At 30.5% G+C, this 22,810-nt stretch overlaps 3 protein-coding genes and 1 pseudogene across 7 annotated transcripts in view; all 4 read left to right on the top strand.

Moving 5' to 3' along the window:
* LOC118039631 (histone chaperone ASF1B) overlaps positions 1–22,810 on the top strand; it is a 101,033-nt gene that overhangs the window by 47,561 nt on the left and 30,662 nt on the right. The window lies entirely within an intron of this gene.
* Positions 8,527–10,219, top strand: LOC118061278 (putative glutamine amidotransferase GAT1_2.1). Its single transcript, XM_035074708.2, has 4 exons — positions 8,527–8,625; positions 8,699–9,429; positions 9,516–9,725; positions 9,863–10,219. The coding sequence occupies exons 1-4, from the start codon at positions 8,538–8,540 to the stop codon at positions 10,112–10,114; spliced, it is 1,281 nt and encodes a 426-aa protein (XP_034930599.1). The 5' UTR covers positions 8,527–8,537; the 3' UTR covers positions 10,115–10,219.
* On the top strand, positions 12,609–14,830 carry LOC118061274 (LEAF RUST 10 DISEASE-RESISTANCE LOCUS RECEPTOR-LIKE PROTEIN KINASE-like 1.3). Its single transcript, XM_035074706.2, has 3 exons — positions 12,609–13,681; positions 14,468–14,500; positions 14,588–14,830. Exons 1-3 carry the CDS (start codon positions 12,826–12,828, stop codon positions 14,758–14,760), a joined length of 1,062 nt encoding a protein of 353 aa, XP_034930597.1. The 5' UTR covers positions 12,609–12,825; the 3' UTR covers positions 14,761–14,830.
* LOC118061275 (putative glutamine amidotransferase GAT1_2.1) lies at positions 19,280–20,932 on the top strand (annotated as a pseudogene).

The following is a 22,810-nucleotide window of genomic DNA, read 5'->3' as shown; positions in this document are numbered from 1 at the left end:
GATTTTAAAGTATTTTTTATACTGAAATGCATCCAAATAATATTTTTTTTATTTTTTAAAAAAATTATTTTTAAAGATTAGTGTATCAAAACGATCAAAAATACAAAAAATTAACTTTTAATAAAAAAAAAGTAATTTTTTTGAAAATTACGATTTACAACTGACAATTTCCAAACTCTTAAGTATTGATCAAATTAAATTAACCTCACAACTAAAAAGTTGTTATTTATACTCGACAATTAAAAATTTTTAGAGCACAATGTTGTTGTAATACCTAAACATTCTAATAATATATTGGACGTGTCAGCTCATGTTTTTTCTATTCAATACAAAAGAAAACAGCTTGTATTCCCTTTTGTCTCCTGTTACATTTTTTTTTTAATTTTATTCTTAATTTTTTTTAACAGTTATTTGAGTTGTTTTTTAAATTGACCAAGTGACTGGATCATGTCTTAATTAACCCTTATTAATTAATTTTTAAACTTAATAATAGATTAAGAAATCTGGTTATCAAGCTTTTATTTTGTCAATTTCATTCATCATTTCTCAATTTCATCATTATAATTTTTTTACTAGTCAATCAAATTACCAATTTTTTATCTGACTAAGTTGACTTGGTTGCGTAAAAAAAAAACTTCCCACAAGATTTAATTAAACTCGAGCTACGGAAAAAAAAATTGGGTTTGTTAACTTCATCATTTTTTTTTCTCAATTTTGTTCTCTAACTTTTTTTTTTTTTTTTATCAAAATTGCCTCTAATTCAACTATGTGCTAAGCTCATTAACAATTGTATGATTTGGTAAGATGTTAGATCCATTCTTTTGGACTTGGCTACTTTACTGAGCCAAAATATCTATGGGCTTGACGGAGATACCATTCTCAATATATATCAGGTTTCGAATCATTCCAAATCCAAACATAAAGTCAATGGTCTCATTGGTGTTATTTGTGGGTCGTGAGATGTTTATCCTTGGAACCCTTAATGTTAAGAGCTTAGGGTGATAAATTTTCTATATATCTAGATGTATATAAGTCTTTTAAGAAGTGGTTATATATTAATCAAACATTAATGCTATAGGGAAAAATATTTCCCATCAAACATTAATGTTGCATGCAACAGTTAACCTTTTATTTTTAGTATAGAGTTAATCACATGAGGGTCCCTCAACCGTACCTTATGCTCTTTCAATTCCTAAAAATGAAAATACTAAATTGAATGTATGATTCATTTTACTATCTAATTTAAACTATTTATCTTAAATACTAAAAATCGCCATGAATATTAGATTTTCAGAGATATTAAAGATTTTTAGAAATCATCACAACAAGGTTTTAAATATATTTTGACAACCTTTTAAGCATTCAACTTTCTTTTTTCAATATATAATATTTTGTGTCATAAATCACAAATTTTGTTGAGAATTTCAATTTTAATTATGTGTTTTGAAATACTCTTTTATAATATTTATAAAATAATTCTATAGTTTCTTTATTTTTCATGTAACGTGAACCTTGCCATTATAAATTGTAATCGCATTACTATCCTCTTCCTATACTTTCTTTTGAATGTTGAAACTTACATATAAATCTGTATAATAATTCAATAATAGGTTGAGAAGTTGTTGAACACATTGCGTTGGTTACAAAAATCGCCTCTTCCACTCCCTAAAGTATTTTTCCGTACAAGTGTTTTGTGCCGTGTAGATAGAAATTGTTTTTAAAATATTTTTTAATTTTCCTTTTTGGCTAATAGGGTGTGCCAAATTCATGGAGTTCTTCTCTTACTTTTTTTAAAGGCATATATGAAATATATTTTTTCAAATTAAGAATAGTTTTAATCTATATTTTTAATAAAGATATTTTTTCCATATAAATTCCACATCACCATCTTTTTTTTCTTCTTCAATATTTAAGGTATCATAACAAAATCGATAATCCCACCAAAACCTAAGAAAATATTAATTATTTATTTTCCTGTAACTAAATCGATTTTTTCTTCTATTATTTTCTATAACTAGAAGTTAGATGAATAGCTATTTTAATTTATAAAACACCCAAAGGATAAAAAAAATTCATGGAAAACTATAATTTATGTAGCAAAAGGAACCTTAACTTGGAAATAATTAACTTTAGAAATATCTTAATTCCTAAAATAAAATATTTTTTTAAAGCGTCTTGTTTTATTTTTATTTTAAAAAAATCCAGAGCCTTTTAAATTTTCCTTTTCCATGCCAGAAACAACTTTAGCCTTCCTAATGACTTTTCCAAATTCAATTATGTTGTCAAATATGGTTCGTCTACATATATAGCTATGTACTCTCTCTCTCAACTTATCAATTAACAAAAATTAAGTTCACTTTTCATCTTCACCATTGTTTACTAGAACAATGCTTTATTTTATTTTTTATTTAATCAATATTAGATTTATTGAGTATTAAGTTTCATAATTTATTTTGATTTACTTTCATGAATTATTTCAGTCTCATGATCCAGTTCCTAAGTTTTACTAGTCAACCCGAGTTAACTTAAGATTTTTTTGGATTTTTTTTAAATTTATTTTGTTTTCAATTTCTTCATTTAATATTGGATTACATTAAAAATTGGGACTACATAACTTATTTTGATTTGCTTTTTATGAGAGGTCATCTCAATATCATAACATGAGTTGTGAATTTAATAGTTTAACTCATGTTGACTCAGGTTTTTTTTTTTTTTTTTTTTTTTTTTTTTTTTTTTTTATTGTCATCCTTTAACGTTGGGTTAACTAGAAATTGAATTTCATAACTTAATTTAATTTTTTTCTATTGGGTTATTTTTTTTCTAGTGACCCGAGTCGTAGATTTGACAAGTTAGCTTAGGTTGACTCAAGTTATTTTTTGTATCTTTTTTAATTGATTTTTTTATTTCATCCAACAATATTAGATTGATTGAGAATTGAGTTTCATAATTTATTTTGATATGCTTTCAATAAGGTTATCTCGATTTCATGACCCGAGTTGTAAGTTGAATTGATATGTAACCCAAGTAGACTCAAGTTATTTTTTAATAATTTTTTTTTAAAATCTCATTCTTCAATTTAGATTGATTAAGAATTGAGCTTCATAATTTATTTTAATTTTTTTTTTATGAAGTAATCATGGTCTTATGATTAGGGTCATGGTTTGGCAACTTAACCCAAATTGATTTGGATTGTTCCAATATGTGTCGTCTCAATATTTAGAAAAAATAGACATCATCGTGAATTTTTTTTTAAAAAAAGATGTCTGATTTTTTTTTAGTTTATCAGTAGTTTTGTGTTGCTTTTAAACCCATCAAATCAAAGAGGTTATATTAAATCAATTTTTATATAGTTTAAGTTTTTTACTAAAAAACCACGTAAATAGTACCTCAAAATTTTTTTATTAAAAAAAAAAATATTTTTTTGAAATAAACCCGTGGTGTCATGTGAACCAATGATATAGTTCTTTCTAAATGCCAAGAGTAAATATTTTTACTGCTTAAGTATAATTTCTTGAGATAAATTATAATGTGAAGGTACTTACTCAATTATTCAATTTGACCTTTTGGATCGAATACGAGCCCTCAAAACACTTGGATTTCCAAGAAGAAGAAGAAGAAGTGTAGTATTTTGTTGGTCGGTTGTTTAGCTTTGAAAAATATAAAATCAGAGCATTGAATTCAGGATTGGTTTTGGATTCGTTTAATAGCCTAAATATAGGTGTTCTCTGGCCAAAAGTGCTTCTCCAAATGGCAAGGAGGCGTTCTATCTCCACACTCCACACCATCTGTAGGCAAATCCACCGCTTCTTAAGTGCTTCTCCCCAGCTTTGACCCGTCTTATAGACGTGCCTCCCCTAGATATGCACTTTCCACGTCTCCTCTCTAGTCAACGATCAACTTTCAAGCTCCAGCTGGTGTCCATGTTCATGTACATGTGTGTATCTTCTATATATAAAAGTGCAAGTTTTTAACCATATTATTAAATCTATATAATGGGAGCTTACTCAGATTAAATTGATTTATTTTATAGGCTCAAATGTAATTTTAACAACCGATAAGAACATGATTTAATTTAAAAGAAAGAACTTCAATATGACAACTTTTTTTTTTTAAAAAAAAACATTATTTAAATAATGATAAATTTGATCGATCTCAATTTCGTATCATGGTCTTTATTGAGTTTATTAATTTTTTATTATTATATGATAAAAATATATGGTTGCAAAATTAAGCACTAACCTAGAAATAAAAACTTATTTGAGATAATGATAACCCTATAGAAAATAAACAAAATTAAAACATACACTTTATTTCCCAACCAATTTAATATTGAAGAATAATGGGTGAATTCATCAAATCTATGAACATAGAAGACACCATAATAACCTTGTTAGATCAATCATTAACCTCCTAAAGTGTAAAAAACCACTTCAAAACCCAAAATCAATTCAAAAACCTAGTTTCTTCCTGATTTTAGATTTATTTTTGTAAGCACTTTCAAGGTTTAAAAAAAAAACATAATTCAAACTCTACTTATTGTAATGAAACCATTTAGAACAAAAATCTACCATTTTAGTGGTTAAAATCATAGAAACAACATCTTTCTCGCTCTAGGTCAGAATCAGGCAATTCCCTTTCTCTCCTCTCACCCAATAAGAATTGAAAAATGGTGAAAATAAAATTTAGTACCAAAATTATTTTTTCTAGAATTAGAGAGATTGGTCACTTAATAGGAAAAAAAAAAACAGGGGACTTAAATATACTTTTCAAATAAAAATTAAAAGGTACCATCTATTTTACATGTGTTTTTCACTTTAGTTTTTTGACTTTCAATTCAATATTCTCTTAAAAAACATGCAATCTGATACTAATTTGGGCTTAAAAGGGTTTAATCGTGGAGAAAACTCTATCAAGATTTAATTAAACTCGAGTCAGGCAAGAAGATGGATTCGTTAAATTTATCATTTTTTTCTCAATTTTTTTACCAAGTTCCCTTTGACTCGGTTATGTGCTGAGCTTAAGCGTGTGTAAGTTTGATATGATGTCAGGCTTAATTTCTTTAGACTCGGCTATTTACTAAGCCCAAGTACTCATAGGCCTGGTGAGATATCATTCATCATATTCTTAGGTTTAGAATAATTCCAGATTCAAACATGAAGTCAATGGTTTTCACTGGCTTCATGGTGGATTGCAAGGTTATCCCTAGTACCCTTAATGTTAAGAGTTTAGGGCAGTCATTTCCATATACCTCCAGGTATATGAAAGTTCTTTAAAAATTTGTTGTATCTCAATTGATATTAATGCTATAAGAGTGATATTCCTATCAACATGAATATTGCATATAAAAGTTAACCATTTTTTTTTTATTATAATAACTTATTATAAAACATAGACTTAATTACTGGAGGGTTCCTTAACCACCAACCCTTTGATCTTTTAATTTTTTAAAATAAATTATTGTTATGAATATATGTTCATCTACTATTTAAATACCAAAACTCTATTCCTTAGCGTATTAGATTTTTTAGATATCATCACAAGATTTTAAATTTATTTTTATAAGTATTCAATTTTCTTTTCAATGTATACTCAAATTTATGCCATCATATTTTGTGTCATAAATCACAAATCTTCTTGTATATGGATCATAAATCTCTTAAATAAATATTTGTGAGAATTACAATTTTAGTTACGTGTTTTGAAATACTCTTTTGTAAATATTTTAAATAATCTATATTTTCTTTAATTTTCATGTAACGTGAACCTTGCCGCCTAAATTGTAATCGCATTACTATCCTCTTCCCATACTTTCTTTTGAATGTTGAAACTTGTATACAAATCTGTATAATAAGTCAATACGTTGAGAAGTTGTCGTCTTAAAACGTGTCACAATGTAAGACAAACGTGAAACACCTTGCGTGGTTACAAAATTCGCCTTTGTGAGTATAGTAGAATTATTTTTTAAAATATTTTTTTATTTAAATAATATTTTTTTATATTTTAGAATTTTTATTTAATATTAATAAATTAAAACAATTTAAAACCATAAAAATAAAATTAATTTGAAGCTATTAAAGAAAATCAAAATTTTATTCCAAACACCCCCCTTAAGTTCTTTTTTGCCAATAGGTGTGCAAATTCACGGAGTTCTTCTTCTTACTTTTTTTTTAAAGGCATATTTTGAAATCTTATTTTTCAAATTAAGATAGTTTTTAATCTTATATTTTTAATTAAGATAATTTTTTCATATAAATTCCACGTCACCATCCGTTTTTTTTTTTTCATATTATTTTAAGGTATCGTAACAAAATCGGTAATCCCACCAAATCTAATAAAATATTAATTATTTATTTTCCGTAACTCTTTAAATTAATTAGAATTCAACATTGCAAGTGTTTTTCTAGAATGAATAAATATCACATCATGTTAACAACTAGCAAATTTAATAGGTTAATTTATATTGACTTGAGTTTTTTTATTTTATTTTTATTTTTTAATATTAAATTGATTAAAAATTAAATTTATAATTGAATTTATTTTTTTTATTGGATTTTTTTTTTATCTTGTGACCCGAGTTGCAAGTTTAATAAGTTAACTTAAAATGACTTAAGCTATTTTTTGTGTCTATTTTTAATTGATTTTTTTTTCTTGATTTTATCCATCAATATTGGATTGATTGATAATTAAGTTTCATAATATCTTTTTTATCTGTTTTTTGATGGGGTTATCCAGATCTCATGACCCGAGCTGTGGGCTGGACTGTTAACTCAAGTAGACTCAAATTATTTTTTAATAGATTTTTTTTTTTAAAATCTAATCCTTCAAAATTAGTTTAATTAGAAATTGAATTTTATAATTTGTTTTAATTTATTTTTTTATGAGTTTATCATGGTCTCTCGGTTAAGATTGTAGTTTAGCAGGTTAACTCAAATTGATCTGGATTGTTCCAATATGTGTCGTTTCAATAATTAGAAAAAATAGACATCATCTTGAAATTCAGAAAAAAAAAAAAAAAGAAAGATGATGTTTGATTTTTTTTTAGTCAAATTACTAATTTTTTTTTTATCAATAGTATGGGTTGATTTTAGCCCGTAAAATTAATGAAATTATATTAAATGACTCTCACATAGTTTAATTTTTTTTATTAAAAAACAAGTAAATAATATCTTAATATTTTTTTATTAAAAAAGAAAATATTTTTTTTAATTAAACCTGCAATGTCATGTGAACCAACGATATAGTTCTTTCTAAATGCCAAGAGTAAATATTTTTATTGCTTAAGTGTAATTTCTTGAGATAAATTATAATGCGAAGGGACTTACTCAATTATTCAATTTTAGCTTTTTGGATTGAATACGAACCCTCAAAACAGTTAGATTCTAAGGAAGAAGAAGAAGAGGTTGTAGTATTTCGTGGAAGTTGCTATGAGATTACCCAGTGACAAATTATATAAAATATATTGTGTGAGTGTGCTCATAAATTAGCTTTTGAAATGACTAATTGCCAGGTTGTTTGTATTACTTTTTTCACTTGAATGTGGATAAACTTCAAAAATATATTTGATATATTAAAAAAAGTTGTTAAATTGATATTTTTTAATGTTTCTTTATGGTTTTAATATATTAATATAAAAAAACATTAAAAATAAACACCTCTGCCATTTGGAGAACACTCTGGCCAAAGGTGGACAAGTGCATCTCCAAATGGCGAGGAGGCGTTCTTTCTACACACTCCACACCATATATAGGAAAGGAAAATCCACCGAATCTAAATGCTCATCTTCTCCCTCAGCTTTGACCCGTCTTAGACGTGCCTCCCCTAGATATGCATTATCCACGTCTCCTCTCTGATTAATGATCAACTTTCAAGCTCCAGCTGGTGTACATGTAGATGTACATGTGTGCAACATCTATCATTATATAATGGCAACTTCTGATATGATATTACTATTATGTTGGCTTGCGATTAATTTTTTAAAATATAAAAAAATATTAAGAATACATAGAATTTTTTTATTGTATTATTAAAACCTAATTTAATGAAACAATATTGAAACATTACAATTTATTTGTTTATCTCAAGTTTTTAATTAAATCGTGGGAGAACTTGCTCGAATTAAATTGATTAATTTTATAAGTTTAAATATAATTTTAAAAATTGATATAAAAATAAATTATAATGAGTTTTAAGAACAAAAAAAGATTGCTCCAAATTGAGATATCAAGTAGTTATCCTGAAGCTATTAGTTGAAATTAACAGAATTTAGATGCTGGTGTTTGCTTACTTACCCAATACTAACAATAGAATTATTAGCATGACTTGGTGTGAGTAATTTCCAAAAAAATAAAAAAATCACAACGGTTAGTAATTAATACCTTGTTGGAAATGGGGATGCTACGCGGCGCCATGTCCACGTGGACCTGTCTTTCTCCCCTATACCTAGGAAGTCCAATTAAATTAACAGCTAAATCCTAAGGTTTTGTATATAAATAGCAAGCAAATTCAACAAAACTTCTTATCCCAAGTTCTACACCATCATGTCTCCTGATCTCTCTGTTATACTCCCTCGTGTTCTCATCGTCTCTAGACGCAGCCTCCGCAAAAACAAATTTGTAGATTTTGTTGGTACGTTTTCGTTGTTTGATCACTCTTGATCTGTTCATATGATGATTAGCATTGCTAATATTTTGTTTTCCAGGTGAATATCATCTTGATCTTCTAGTTGGCTATGGTGCAGTACCGGTTATCGTGCCCCGTGTTAGTGGGGTGCACATGTTGTTAGATAGTTTTGAGCCTATCCATGGTGTTCTTCTTTGTGAAGGAGAAGATGTTGATCCATCCTTATATGACGCTGAGACATCTAATCTTTCACTAGAAGAATTAGAAGAAATCAGGAGGATTCATGCAAGTGATACAGCTATTGATAGAGAGAAGGATTCGATTGAGTTGAGGCTTGCAAAACTCTGCCTTGAAAGAAACATACCTTATCTGGGGATTTGCAGAGGATCTCAAGTTCTGAATGTTGCTTCTGGGGGTACCCTTTATCAGGACATTGAAAAGGAGGTTTCAAAGAAGATTCACGAGTCTCAAAGAGTGAAGCACATGGATTATGATAATTATGATGGGCATAGACATGTGGTTAAGGTGGTAGAGAACACCCCTTTGCATGACTGGTTTAGGGATTCTCTGGAAGAAGATAAAATGGAGATTTTGGTTAATAGTTATCACCACCAGGGGGTGAATAAATTAGCACAAAGATTTGTGCCCATGGCGTTCGCACCAGATGGATTGATTGAGGGGTTTTATGATCCTGATGCTTGTAATCCTGAAGAGGGTAAGTTCATAATGGGACTTCAATTCCATCCAGAGAGAATGAGGCAGGATGACATCGACAAGTTTGATTACCCAGGATGCCCAAGGGCCTATCAGGTTTTATACCCATCCTTTACATACGATCTTTTATGGGAAAATTTGATGAAATAATGTATAATTGATATGTTCATGGTATTGTGCAGGAATTTGTCAAGGCTGTGATTGCTTATCAGAAGAAGCTCAACAGTAGTACTACATCTGTGCCAAGGCCTCTCAAACCAGATCAAGCAATGGAGAAGAAAAGGAAGAATATAGTTAGAAGTTTCTTTCTTGCAAGAAACACATACACTACTGGCCAAAGAATGAATCCATCAAAGGAATCAGAACTACAAGCTGGAGCAGAATTCCTAGAGGTGTAAACTTTAGATAGAATGATAAAGAGTCCATATTCACTATTCACAAAATGCTTGAACATTGTCTCAGGTTCATAGATTTTGTTTTCAGGCTTTTGTTCTAATTGTGTCATTAATGATCATTTTATCCAATGCAGTCCAACACAGCTCTGAGCTTACAACAAGAGAACAGATTGAAGCAGATGGGTGCAACAGTGAGGAATGCAGGTTCCTACATTGAAAGACTGAGGATGAATGAGGAGAGGGAAGATTTGGCAAAAAATGTGATGGGAAAAATGTCTGTAGAACAGTTGTCTGACTTGTTGTCTTTCTACCATATGATGGGACAGATTTGCTCAGAAGTTTTAGATAGAAAGCTGAATGGCATTGTCCATGGCATCGGTTCTTGATAGATGGTTTTTCTTGCTTTCTCGTTGATGTATCATGTTAACAAAATAATAATCTGAAGTCACGGGAAACTTGGGGAAGCAGCTCCTGTTTTTCCCGTATTTGACTTTTGTTGTTTCTTTCACATGTGATTAAAAAGCGTAACATCAATATCTGTAATTAATTGACTGCTTTCCTGTGAAAATAGAACTGGAAGAGGAAGGGATTAATTAAAAGAAATCTGCTCTGCTCACAGATCTTGACTGTGTTCATACAACTATACAAGCAAATCTGCTCGTAGGCGTACGAAGACTCTCCAACGCAGATTTCTCCAACAACAAGCCCTTTATCTTCTAATACTAAAACCTTTCAATTCACTTCACTTCACTTCACTATTGAGTCGTTTAGTGTTTTTCTGACTTTTCAGCTTCAGAAAAGGCAGCCCTATTCATCAAAAAATGCATGTCATCTTCGGCGATAACCATGCTGAAGCAAAAAAGAAAAGAAAAAAATGAAGGTAGCAGACATGCATTAATTACTTAACTAAATAAATATTATTAAAATATTAACTTTGAAACAAAAATTACGAAATGAATTGGCACCGGTACTTTTCAGAGGTGTTTTGAGAATTTAGATTGTTTTTTTTAAATGTATTTTACTTATAAATATATTAACATAATATATTTTTTATTTTTAAAATTTATTTTTAACTTCAATAATTTAAATAATCTAAAAATATTAAAAAATAAATTAAAAAAAAAAAAAACAAGTTGAATCTTAATTCCAGAATTTACAATTTGAGTTGAATAAATGCACAAGAAGTCTCGAAACTGGAAGCAATGAGCAGCCCAGCCTACAAAGAAAGGCCCGGAAATAGTTGGAGCACAAACCATCCATCAAAATAAAATACAAGAATTGAACTAGAGCCCAGCAATAACAAGTTGTAAATCCCAGAAAATAGTTATGATCCAATATCATCATTTCACAAAATTGCTGGATTGGATTGTATAAAGCCCAAAATCCACATCCGATTATCTACTTGACTGGGATTTCGTGTTAGAAAGCACCAAGTTACTTGAACCACGGGCAATCTTCTTCTTCCTGTGTGATTTATAGCCAAAGATATCAGCTTTGACCTGGCTAAAACAGAGACAAAAAAGAATCCATGACCTAGACAACGACAGCTAAATTACTATATTTAATGACTTTAACAGGTAATGCAATTGTGAAGCATACTAGTCAACAAGTCGTTTTGCATGCCGTGTGCGTCGTCATGTTGATGGACTTTCCCGGCAGATGGCTGAAGAAACGCGTATTTCTCATCTCCATCGTGGATAGATAAACCAACGGCAAGTCTCAGACTCAGCTTTAAGCTGATATTTGATTTGAAGTCCAGATCCTGACGCTGGGCTCCCACCATGGAAATATTGCACCGCTCCTTTCCCTACGAAATCCTTGTGAAGTGTTTGACGGGGAGTAGACAATCTGTAAGCATCCTGAAATAGTAAGAACGCGGGTTCAAACTTCATCCAGGTAAGATTTATAATTATAATTAAAACAAATTAAGATATTGATTAGGTTAAGCCATGTCAAGATTCGACTAGATTAAAGGTTAATTTTCAAAAAAAAAAAAAAGTAAAAAAATTACTTAAGAGTATGATTTAATCTTGGTACAAGATCAACTAAAAGATTAAGATTAGTTTCCAAAGTGTAAAAGTTGAGTTTATTAAGGTAATTGATCTCTTAAACCGAGCCTAGGCCAGGTTAGGTGGGTCCTATACCATTTTATAGGAGTTAAAAATAAAAATCTTAAAAAAGTCTTTAATCTTTGAGATCAGTTTCAGTTAGGTCCCAATCTTTATTATATATATATCAATTAAATCTTCAATATATAAATAAAATCTCAATGATCCATCATTTACTTTTAGTCTACGGAATTGTTAAATAATCATATAAATTTTCTCTTTTCACAGTGAAATCTCTGAAATTCTTGTTTAAATCATTACTTGTGTGATGTATGAAACTATATAAAAATATATAAAATTTATGTTTTTTTATATAATTTATTCATTCATATGATGTGAGAGATTTTAGTAAATTCACGGGGTTTTAATGAGATAAAGAAAAAATCATATAATTTACAAGCAATTATCTAATCATTGTATTAACGTAATCTAATTAAGAATATATTAACAAGCTGAGGGTCTTGGATGAAAATCTGGTTAAAGATCTAATTTCTCATTAGCATAGATCTTAACTACCTTCCTATCAAAACCACCGATTGCAATATTTATATAAAAATATTATTTATTTTTATATTTTAAAAATATTTTGAAAAAAATTATATTTTTTATTTAAAATTAATTTTTTTATGTTTTCAAATTATTTTAATGTATTTATATTAAAAATATTATTTTAAAAATATTATTTTAAATTTATTTTTAAATTAAAAACACGTAAAGAGAAAAGATTAAAATGAATTACCTTTCAAAGTTCCTTCTTCATTTCTTTTTTCTTTTCTATTTTTGAACATCATCTTTCAGAGTTCCAAGTCAAGTCAAGTCAAGTGAGGCTTCGTCTCAAATTCAATCACTGAAACCCTATGTCACGCAATCGGGGAGACCTTTACCAAGAAAACATTAAATTAAAAACTTTGAGTCCACGCACATCTATACCTTTCTGATGTATTTATTTACCTGAAATTGATAATTAGCACGTCAAGACTCATCTCTTTATGCTCGAAACTATCCCAGAAACAACCAAGCCCATTTTGCTAGCACACAAGTCCATTTCTCCTATGCTACTTCCTCTTGCCAGAATGAATTCCTCGGCCTTTTCTTTTCTTTCAGATTTAGTTCTTGTATTGTTGCTCTTCATTCAAGTCCCTTCATCCTCGAGCAACGATGACCTGTTCACTGCCTGTAGTAAAAAGTTTGTGTGCGGGCATATCTCCGCGGGTTTTCCATTCTGGGGAAATGACAGATCACCTGCCTGTGGCGTTCCTGAATTGGAGCTCAGGTGTGAGAATAATATCGCCAAGATGAATATCAGTCAGGTTGCATATCGTGTTTTGGAAATCAATCAGGATGATGGAATTCTCAGGATTGCAAGAGAGGACTACATGGTTGGATTATGTTCACCTCAGTTTATGAACAGCACGTTCAATCCCAAGGTTTTCGAGTATGTTGAGGGTTACAAAAATCTGACATTCATTTATGGTTGCAAGGATGCTCCTCCAACCATACCTGGTAGAATACCTTTCATTTGCAAAAGAAATGAGGTTAATGATCAAGGTGGTTATATCCAAGAAGGAGATACTGGTCCTGGTGAATGCAATCGTAGTGTCTTAGTGCCAGTTTCTAAAACAGATTTGCCACGGCCACCAATCGGGATTTTCCCAGGTTGGGAAGAACTCCTGAGAAAAGGATTCGAGGTAAGATTGAAGGTCGAATGGGAGGCGTGTTGGGAATGCTTCACCACTTCAGGAGCTTGTGGTATTGACTGTGCAACTAATCAAACAACTTGTTACTGTCCAAATCAATCAAGTGGATCAAAAACATGTGCTATTCTTCCAGCTCCAGCAGCTCCAGGTATGTACCTCAACTTCTCCTCGAATCAGTTGACTCAGGACAATCTAAGCTTTTTTTTTTTTTAAAAAAAAAAAACCTTAAATGAAAATTATTTTGGGTTTTTTTTTTTAAAAAAAAAAAAAAAAACTTCATTTTTAAAAAAACTGAATTCTCCTATCAACTTGGGTCTAGGTTAAGCCTCAAGTCAGAGATTTATAAAATTGACCTAGGCCGAGCAGAAATTATAACTACGAATTTTTCCATTTTTAACATGCATGTGATTGTTGCTTCTTGGAGCTGTTCATATTCCTTGACGGCTGGACCGGCAAAGTGCCAAACAAAAACATACAATAACGAAGGATTTGTAAATTCTTGCACCAGTAGGGGGTTTCGGGGAGTGGTGGTCCGAGACTCTCTGGCATGTTTTTACCTTACCTTAGCTTGCATCTATGAAATTAATTTTAAATAATTCACGCGTTTACTCTAGTAATTTAAACACAGAGCACCGTATCATCAAAAAATTCTTTAGAACAATAGCTTGTATGTCTATAATCTGCTTCCCTTGATGTTTTCGCAATGCCTAACCTGCTTCCCTTGATGTTCCAGTTTCTTTAGGACAACAGCTTGTATGTCTATAATCTGAATGAAAACATGAATTATTTTGTGTTCATCAAATAATAATTGAGATAGCCACTATCATATTTCAAGTTCAGTCCAATTGATCATGCTTACTAAGTGCCTACTGCCTACTGAAAACTTGCTTCAATGTGGTCATTGATGTTTCTTGCTTTCATGATTTTTTTGCAGGGAAGAAGTCTCGAAACAGTGCACTCGAAATTGGTACAATTCTGCTACACACACTTTATTAAATCAACACCAAAAATACATGCTGAGCATTTTGGTTTATTTATTTATTTTCATTTTCAGGGCTTAGCTCAGCAGGTGTTGTTGTTGGTGGTGCCTTTTTGGGATGCTGGATCATGGCCTTTATACAACGGAGGAGAAGAAAAGCTGCCGTAGAGAAAACCGAAGAACTTCCTGTAGCAACTCCTCCAAGCAAACGCCTTGCTACCTCAACTAATCGCTCTTCCAATTTTTAGAAATGGAATTTTGATGTGAATACTATCTAAATATTTGTGAGAATTACAATTTTAGTTACGTTTTTTGAAATACTCTAAGCCTCTGCCATTTCCGAGCAATGTCGCGACGCGACCCGCAACATATAGGTGTGCAAATTCATGAAGTTTTTCTTCTTACTTTTTTTAAAGGTATATTTTGAATTTTTGTTTTTCAAATTAAGATGGTTTTAATCTTATATTTTTAATTAAGATAATTTTTCCATATAAATTCCACGTCACCATCTGTCTTCTTTCTTTTCCTTTTCATATTATTGTAACAAAACCGGTAATCCCACCGCACCTAAGAAAATATTAATTATTTATTTTCCTACAACTCTTTAACTAATTTAGAATTCAAGATTGCAAGTGTTTTTATGGGATGAATAAAGATCGCATTCATATTAACCCCAATTGATCATAAAGTATTAAGACAATTGAATCTAAAGTAACAACTAGGGAGGGAGTCCGCAACCCTCTCCATGGATTTGGGCATATCGAAGTTTGAATGTATGAATAGATATCAATTTTAATTCAAATATATATATATATATATATATATATATATATATATATATATTAATTACAAATTGAAAAAAAGTGACGCCATACATATGTCGCTTGTAATTAAAGTTTTCTTTATAGAGAAAAAAAAATACATAGTGGGGAAAATATTAATTCCAACCTAAATCGGGTTTTTCTTCTATTATTTTCTATAACTGGAAGTCAGATAAATAGCTATTTTAATTTATTAAAATACCAAAGGATAAAAAATATTCATGGAAAAACTATAATTTATGTAGCAAAAGAAGCCTTAACGTGGAAATATTTAAGTTTAGAACTATCTTAATTCCTAAAATAAAAATATCTTAAAGCGTCTTATTTTTTATTTTTTTTTATCTTTTAAAATTTGACACGTGCAATTTTCCTTTTGTATGCCTGAACCAACTTTAGCCTTTCTATTGACTTTTTCAAAATCAATTTTATATTGTCAAATTTGGTTCGTCTACATAGCTATACTCTCTCTCTCAACTAGTCAATTAAAAAAAAAAGAGTTCACTGTTCATGTTCTTAAAGAGCATTGTTTACTGGAACAAGGCTTTATTTTTTTTTCATAAATATTATATTTACTAAATTAAATTTTATAATTTATTTTCATAAATTTCATGACTTGATTCATAATTTTGACGGGTCAACTCAAGATTTTTTTAGATTTTTTTAAATTTATTTTATTTGTAATTTTATCATTCAACATTTAGTTGTACTAGGAATTGAGTTTCATAACTTATTTTAATTTATATTTTATGATGTTATCTCAGTATCATGACATAAATTGCGAGTTTGGTTGGTTAACTCATGTTAACTTGGGTTATTTTTTAGTTTTTTTTTTTATTGTCATCCTTTTAACATTAAGTTGATTAGAAATTGAGTTTCATGATTTATTTTAATTTTTTGAGGTATTCTCGCTCGTGAATTGAGTCGTAGGTTTAGGATGCAAGTTAGCTTAGATTGACTCGAGTTATTTTATATATTTTTTTAATTGATTTTTTTTTTAATTTTATCCATCAACATAGGGTTGATCAAGAATCAGGTAACATAATTTATTTTGATTTGCTTTCGATTAGGTTATCTTGATCTTATGACTTGAGTTGCGAGTTTGACAAGATAACCCAAGTAGACTCAAGTTATTTTTTAATTATTATTTTTAAATCTTATCCTTTCATATTGGGTTGATTAGGAATTGAACTTCATAATTTATTTCAATTTGTTTTCTATTGGGTTATTATAGTCTTATGACAAGGGTTGTGGTTTAGCAGGTTAACCCGAATTGATTAGGGTCAATCCAATATGTGTTATCTCAATATTTTTTAAAAAAATTAGGCGTTGTCTTGAAATTTAGAAAGAAAAAAAAAGATGTTTTTTGAAAGAAAAAAATTAGTTAAATTATTTTTTTTTTATCGGTAATTTAGACTGTTTTTAGACACTCTAGGTTAATATGATTACATTAAATCAATTCTCGCATAATTTAAATTTTTTTTATTAGAAAACACATAAATAATGTCTTGATATGTTTTTATTAAGAAAAAAACTATTTTTAATTCAACCGTAGCACAATGATATGGCTCTCTCTAAATGCTAAGAGTAAATATTTGTATTGCTTAAGTATAATTTCTTGAGATAAATTATAATGTGAAGGGACTTACTCAATTTTTCAATTTGACCTTTTGGATCGAATAAGAACACCCAAAACACTTGGATTTTAAAGAAGAAGAAGTGTGATTACATATTAGTTTTTTGTGGAAGTTACTGTGAAATTACCGAGTGGTGACGAATTATATAAAATGTATTGAAATGACTAATTGTCAAGTTGTTTGGTATTAAATTAATATTTCTTTTTATAATTTTAATATACTCTTAAAAATCATTTTTCCTCGTAATTCTAAACAAAACCTAAAAATGAAGGTTTTGCTGGCCGGTTGTTTAGCTTTAAAAAACATAAAATCAGAGCATTGAAATCAGGATTGGTTTTGGATTCGTTTAATAGCCTCAATAACACTGTGGCCAAAAGTGCTTCTCCAAATGGCAAGGAGGCGTTCTGTCTACACACTCCACAGTCCACACCATCTTACGTGCTTCTACCTGGTCCCAGCTCATCTTCTCCCTCAGCTCTGGCCCGTCTTAGACATGCCTCCCCAAGATATGAGCTCTCCACGTCTCCTCTCTAATCAATGATCCTTATAAATGGCAGCTTCACATATGATATTACTAGTACGTTAGTTTTCAAAAAATATAAAAAAAATGTTAAGGCTATAAATAAATTTTTTAATCATTTTATTAAATCCATACAATGGATGAATATTGAAGTCTCATGATATATTTGTTTGACTCGAATTTCCAACTAAATCATATAAATTGATTGATTTTATGAGTTTAAATACAATAATGATAATTAATAAAAACACAACTTATCTTTTTTTAAAAAACTTTAAGATGATAATTTTTTAGAAGACATAATAGATTAAGTTGATCTTAGTCTCCTAGTGACCCGTGTCATAGACTTCATTAAATTCAATAATTTTTTTTTATATAAAATATTTTTTTAATTATATAATACAAATATATGGCTACAAAATTAAGCACTACCCTAAAAATAAAAACTTATTTGAGACACTGATAATCTTATAAAAGACAAACAAAAATAAATCATGTAATTTATTTCCCACCAATCTAATATTAAAGGATAATGGTTGAACTCGTCAAATCTATGAATCTAGAACACACCCTAATAACCATGTTAAATCAATCCTTAACCTTCAAAAAGAACAAAAAACCACTTCAAAATCCAAAATCAACTTGGAACCTAGTTTTTTATCCGAGCTCAGATTTATTTTTGTAAGCACTATCAAGGTAAAAAAAAAAAAAACATATTTCAAACTTTATCTATTATATGGAATCATTTGGAACAAAAATCTACTGTTTTGGTGGTCAGAATCATAAAAACAACATCTCTCTTGCTCTAGGTTAGATTCGGGCAATTCTTTTTTCTCTTTTCTCACCCAAATAAAAACTGAAAAAAATGATGAAAATAAAGTTTAGCATCAAAATTATTTTTTCTAGAATTAGAGACCGGTCACGTAATAGCTAAAAAAACAGGTGACTCAAATGTACTTTTCAAACAAAATTAAAAGGCATTATCTATTTTACCTATGCTTTTCACTTCAGTCATTTGACTTTCAATTCAATTCTCTCTTGAAAAAACATGCAATTGGGTATTAATGTGGGCTTAAAAGGGTTCAATCTTGAAAAAAAAAGGTTTAATGATCAAATTGAATTTTTTTTAAAAAATCATTACTCATTCACTATGTGAAATGATAAATAATTGTTTTTAAACAGTGAAAAATTCACACCTTTCTTATAATTTGACAATAAAGTATACATACTCAAGCAAAAGACTACATGTATAAATATGAGTGATAGGAACAGCTACACACACTAAATACACATGATAATTATGGTACAAAAATGTTTGTTTGTTTATGTAATTTTTATTTTTTTCTTATATTTTTTAAATTTTTTTCCTTGTATCGATCCCTGTCTGTATTTTGATAATGAGAGCTGGTTGCGATGAGTTTCTTCAGACAGACCATGAAACGAAATCTTGTATAGGAAGAAGAACATGTTACAAGTTTTTATCACGTTAAAAAGCTAATATTTTCATTCGAGACCATGCGAACCACGATTTGGTGGCTTTTCAAAATACAATCTCACCAAGAAATTGAAAAAATTATATTAAATTATCTTAACGTAAAAAAAATAAAAAAGTTACCTGCTTACTTAACACGTTGGAAATGGGATGCTGCGCGGCGCCATGTCCACGTGGACCTGTCTGGCTCCCCTATACCTAGGAAGTCCAATTAAATTAACAACTAAATCCTAAGGTTTTTTATGTAAATAGCTAGCAAAATTCAACAAAGCTTCTTATCCTTCCACGTTCGAAACCATCATGTCTCCTGATCTCTCTGTTATACTCCCTCGTGTTCTCATCGTCTCTAGACGCAGCCTCCGCAAAAAACAAATTTGTAGATTTTGTTGGTACGTTTTCGTTGTTTGATCATTCTTGATCTGTTCATATGATGATTAGCAATGCTAATATTTTGTTTTCCAGGTGAATATCATCTTGATCTTCTAGTTGGCTATGGTGCAGTACCTGTTAGATAGTTTTGAGCCTATCCATGGTGTTCTTCTTTGTGAAGGAGAAGATATTGATCCATCCTTATATGAAGCTGAGACATCTAATCTTTCACTAGAAGAATTAGAAGAAATCAGGAGGATTCATGCAAGTGATACAGCTATTGATAGAGAGAAGGATTCGATTGAGTTGAGGCTTGCAAAACTCTGCCTTGAAAGAAACATACCTTATCTGGGGATTTGCAGAGGATCTCAAGTTCTGAATGTTGCTTCTGGGGGTACCCTTTATCAGGACATTGAAAAGGAGGTTTCAAAGAAGATTCACGAGTCTCAAAGAGTGAAGCACATGGATTATGATAAGATGGGCATCGACATGTGGTTAAGGTGGTAGAGAACACCCCTTTGCATGACTGGTTTAGGGATTCTCTGGAAGAAGATAAAATGGAGATTTTGGTTAATAGTTATCACCACCAGGGGGTGAATAGATTAGCACAAAGATTTGTGCCCATGGCGTTCGCACCAGATGGATTGATTGAGGGGTTTTATGATCCTGATGCTTGTAATCCTGAAGAGGGTAAGTTCATAATGGGACTTCAATTCCATCCAGAGAGAATGAGGCAGGATGACACCGACAAGTTCGATTATCCAGGATGCCCAAGGGCCTATCAGGTTTTATACCCATCCTTTACATACGATCTTTTATGGGAAAATTTGATGAAATAATGTATAATTGATATGTTCACGGTATTGTGCAGGAATTTGTCAAGGCTGTGATTGCTTATCAGAAGAAGCTCAACAGTAGTACTGCATCAGTGCCAAGGTCTCTCAAGCTAGATCAAGCAATGGAGAAGAAAAGGAAGAATATAGTTAGAAGTTTCTTTCTTGCAAGAAACATATACACTACTGGCCAAAGAATGAATCCATCAAAGGAATCAGAACTACAAGCTGGAGCAGAATTCCTAGAGGTATAAACTTTAGATGGAATGATAAAGAGTCCGTATTCACTATTCACAAAATGCTTGAACATTGTTTCATGTTCATAGATTTTGTTTTCAGGCCTTTGATCTAATTGTGTCATTAGTGATCATTTTATCCATGCAGTCCACCACAGCTCTGAGCTTACAACAAGAGAACAGATTGAAGCAGATGGGTGCAACAGTGAGGAATGCAGGTTCCTACATTGAAAGACTGAGGATGAAAGAGGAGAGGGAAGATTTGGCAAAAAATGTGATGGGAAAAATGTCTGTAGAGCAGTTGTCTGACTTGTTGTCTTTCTACCATATGATGGGACAGATTTGCTCAGAAGTTTTAGATAGAAAGCTGAATGGCATTGTCCATGGCATCGGTTCTTGGTAGATGGTTTTTCTTGCTTTCTCGTTGATGTATCATGTTAACACAATAATAATCTGAAGTCACGGGAAACTTGGGGAAGCAGCTCCTGTTTTTCCCGTATTTGACTTTTGTTGTTTCTTTCGCGTGTGATTAAAAATCGTAACATAGCCACTGCTCTCCTGTGAAAATAGAACTGGAAGAGGAAGGGATTAATTAAAAGAAATCTGCTGCTCACAAATCTTGACAGTGTTCATACAAGCAAATCTGCTCCTAGGCGTACGAAGACTCTCCAACGCAGATTTCTCCAACAACAAGCCCATTATCTTCTTATACTTAAACCTTTCAATTCACTTCACTTCACAGTGAGTCGTTTAGTGTTTATCTGACTTTTCAGCTTCAGAAAAGGCAGCCTATTCATCAATCAATGCATGTCATCTTCGGCGATAATCATGCTGAAGCAAAAAAGAAAGAAAAAAAATGAAGGTAGCAGGTAAATAAATATTAATATAATATTAACTTGGAAGCAAAATTCCAGCACCTGCAATTTTTTAAGCGAGATTATTTTTAAAGTTATTTTACTTTAAAATATATTAAAATAATATGTTTTATATATTTTAAATTTATTTTTGATATCAACACATTAAAATGATCTAAAAATATTAAATTAAATTTTAATAAAAAATAAATTCAACATCCGGAATTGAAAATTTGAGTTGAATACAAAACTGCACAAGAAGTCTCGAGACTGGAAGAAATGAGCAGCCCAGCACTACAAGAAAGGCCCGGAAATAGTTGGAGCACAAACCATCCATCAAAAAAATATACAAGAATTGTACTAGAGCCCAGCAATATCAAGTAGTAAACCCCAGAAAATAGTTATGATCCAATATCATCTTGACGCTGGATTGGATTGTATAAAAGCCCAAAACCCACATAACTGGGATTTCGTGTTAGAAAGCACCCAAGTTACTTGAGCCATGGGCAATCTTCTTTCTCCTGTGTGATTTATGGCCCAAGATATCAGCTTTGACCTGGCTAAAACAGAGACAAAGAATCCATACTAAATTTAATGACTTTAACAGGTAATGCAATTGTGAAGCATACTGGTCAACAAGTCGTTTTGCATGCCGTGTGCGTCATCATGTTGATGGACTTTCCCGGCAGATGACTGAAGAAACGCGTATATCTCATCTCCATCGTGGATAGATAAACCAACGGCAAGTCTCAGACTCAGGTTTAAGCTGATATTTGATTTGAAGGTCAGATCTTGACGCTGGGCTCCCACCATGGAAATATTGCACCGCTCCTTTCCCTACGAAATCCTTGTGAAGTGTTTGACGGGGAGTAGACAATCTGTAAGCATCCTGAAATTGTAAGAACGCGGGTTCAAACTTAATCCGGTTTATAATTATAATGAAACCTAATAAGATATATATTTATTCGGTTAAACCATGTCAAGATTCAACTAGATTAAAGGTTAATTTTTTAAAAAAATAAAAAAAATTACTTAAAGAGTATGATTTAATCCTAGTACAAGATCAACTAAAAGATTAAGATTAGTTTCAAATTGTAAAAAGTTGAGTTTATTAAGGTAATTGATCTGTTAAACCCGAGCCTGGGCCAGGTTAGGTCTTAGGTCGGGTCCTATACCATTTTATAGGAGTTAAAACATAAAAAAAAAAAAAAAAAAAAAAAACCTCAAAAAAACCTCAAAAAAATCTTTAATCTTTGAGATCAGTCTCAGTTAGGTCCCAATTTTTTTTATATATATATCTCAATTAAATCATCAATACATAAATAAAATCTCAATGATCCATCATTTGCTTTTTTTATTTACTTAAAGAGTATGATTTAATCCTAGTACAAGATCAACTAAAAGATTAAGATTAGTTTCAAATTGTAAAAAGTTGAGTTTATTAAGGTAATTGATCTGTTAAACCCGAGCCTGGGCCAGGTTAGGTCTTAGGTCGGGTCCTATACCATTTTTATAGGAGTTAAAACATAAAAAAAAAAA

Source organism: Populus alba, chromosome 17, assembly GCF_005239225.2.
Source record: "Populus alba chromosome 17, ASM523922v2, whole genome shotgun sequence".
Classification (NCBI taxonomy): Eukaryota; Viridiplantae; Streptophyta; class Magnoliopsida; order Malpighiales; family Salicaceae; genus Populus; species Populus alba.
This window is presented reverse-complemented; position numbering and strand designations above follow the sequence as displayed.

What these genes read in the sequence shown, in the direction of transcription:
- LOC118061274 (XM_035074706.2), top strand. Translation starts at nt 12,826, where the DNA reads ATGCTCGAAACTATCCCAGAAACAACCAAGCCCATTTTGCTAGCACAC. An exon ending in TCCAGCTCCAGCAGCTCCAG is followed by an intron (nt 13,682 to 14,467) that starts GTATGTACCTCA and finishes ATTTTTTTGCAG; the next exon opens with GGAAGAAGTCTCGAAACAGT. An exon ending in AAACAGTGCACTCGAAATTG is followed by an intron (nt 14,501 to 14,587) that starts GTACAATTCTGC and finishes TTTCATTTTCAG; the next exon opens with GGCTTAGCTCAGCAGGTGTT.
- LOC118061278 (XM_035074708.2), top strand. Translation starts at nt 8,538, where the DNA reads ATGTCTCCTGATCTCTCTGTTATACTCCCTCGTGTTCTCATCGTCTCT. An exon ending in CAAATTTGTAGATTTTGTTG is followed by an intron (nt 8,626 to 8,698) that starts GTACGTTTTCGT and finishes TTTGTTTTCCAG; the next exon opens with GTGAATATCATCTTGATCTT. An exon ending in CTGGAGCAGAATTCCTAGAG is followed by an intron (nt 9,726 to 9,862) that starts GTGTAAACTTTA and finishes TATCCAATGCAG; the next exon opens with TCCAACACAGCTCTGAGCTT.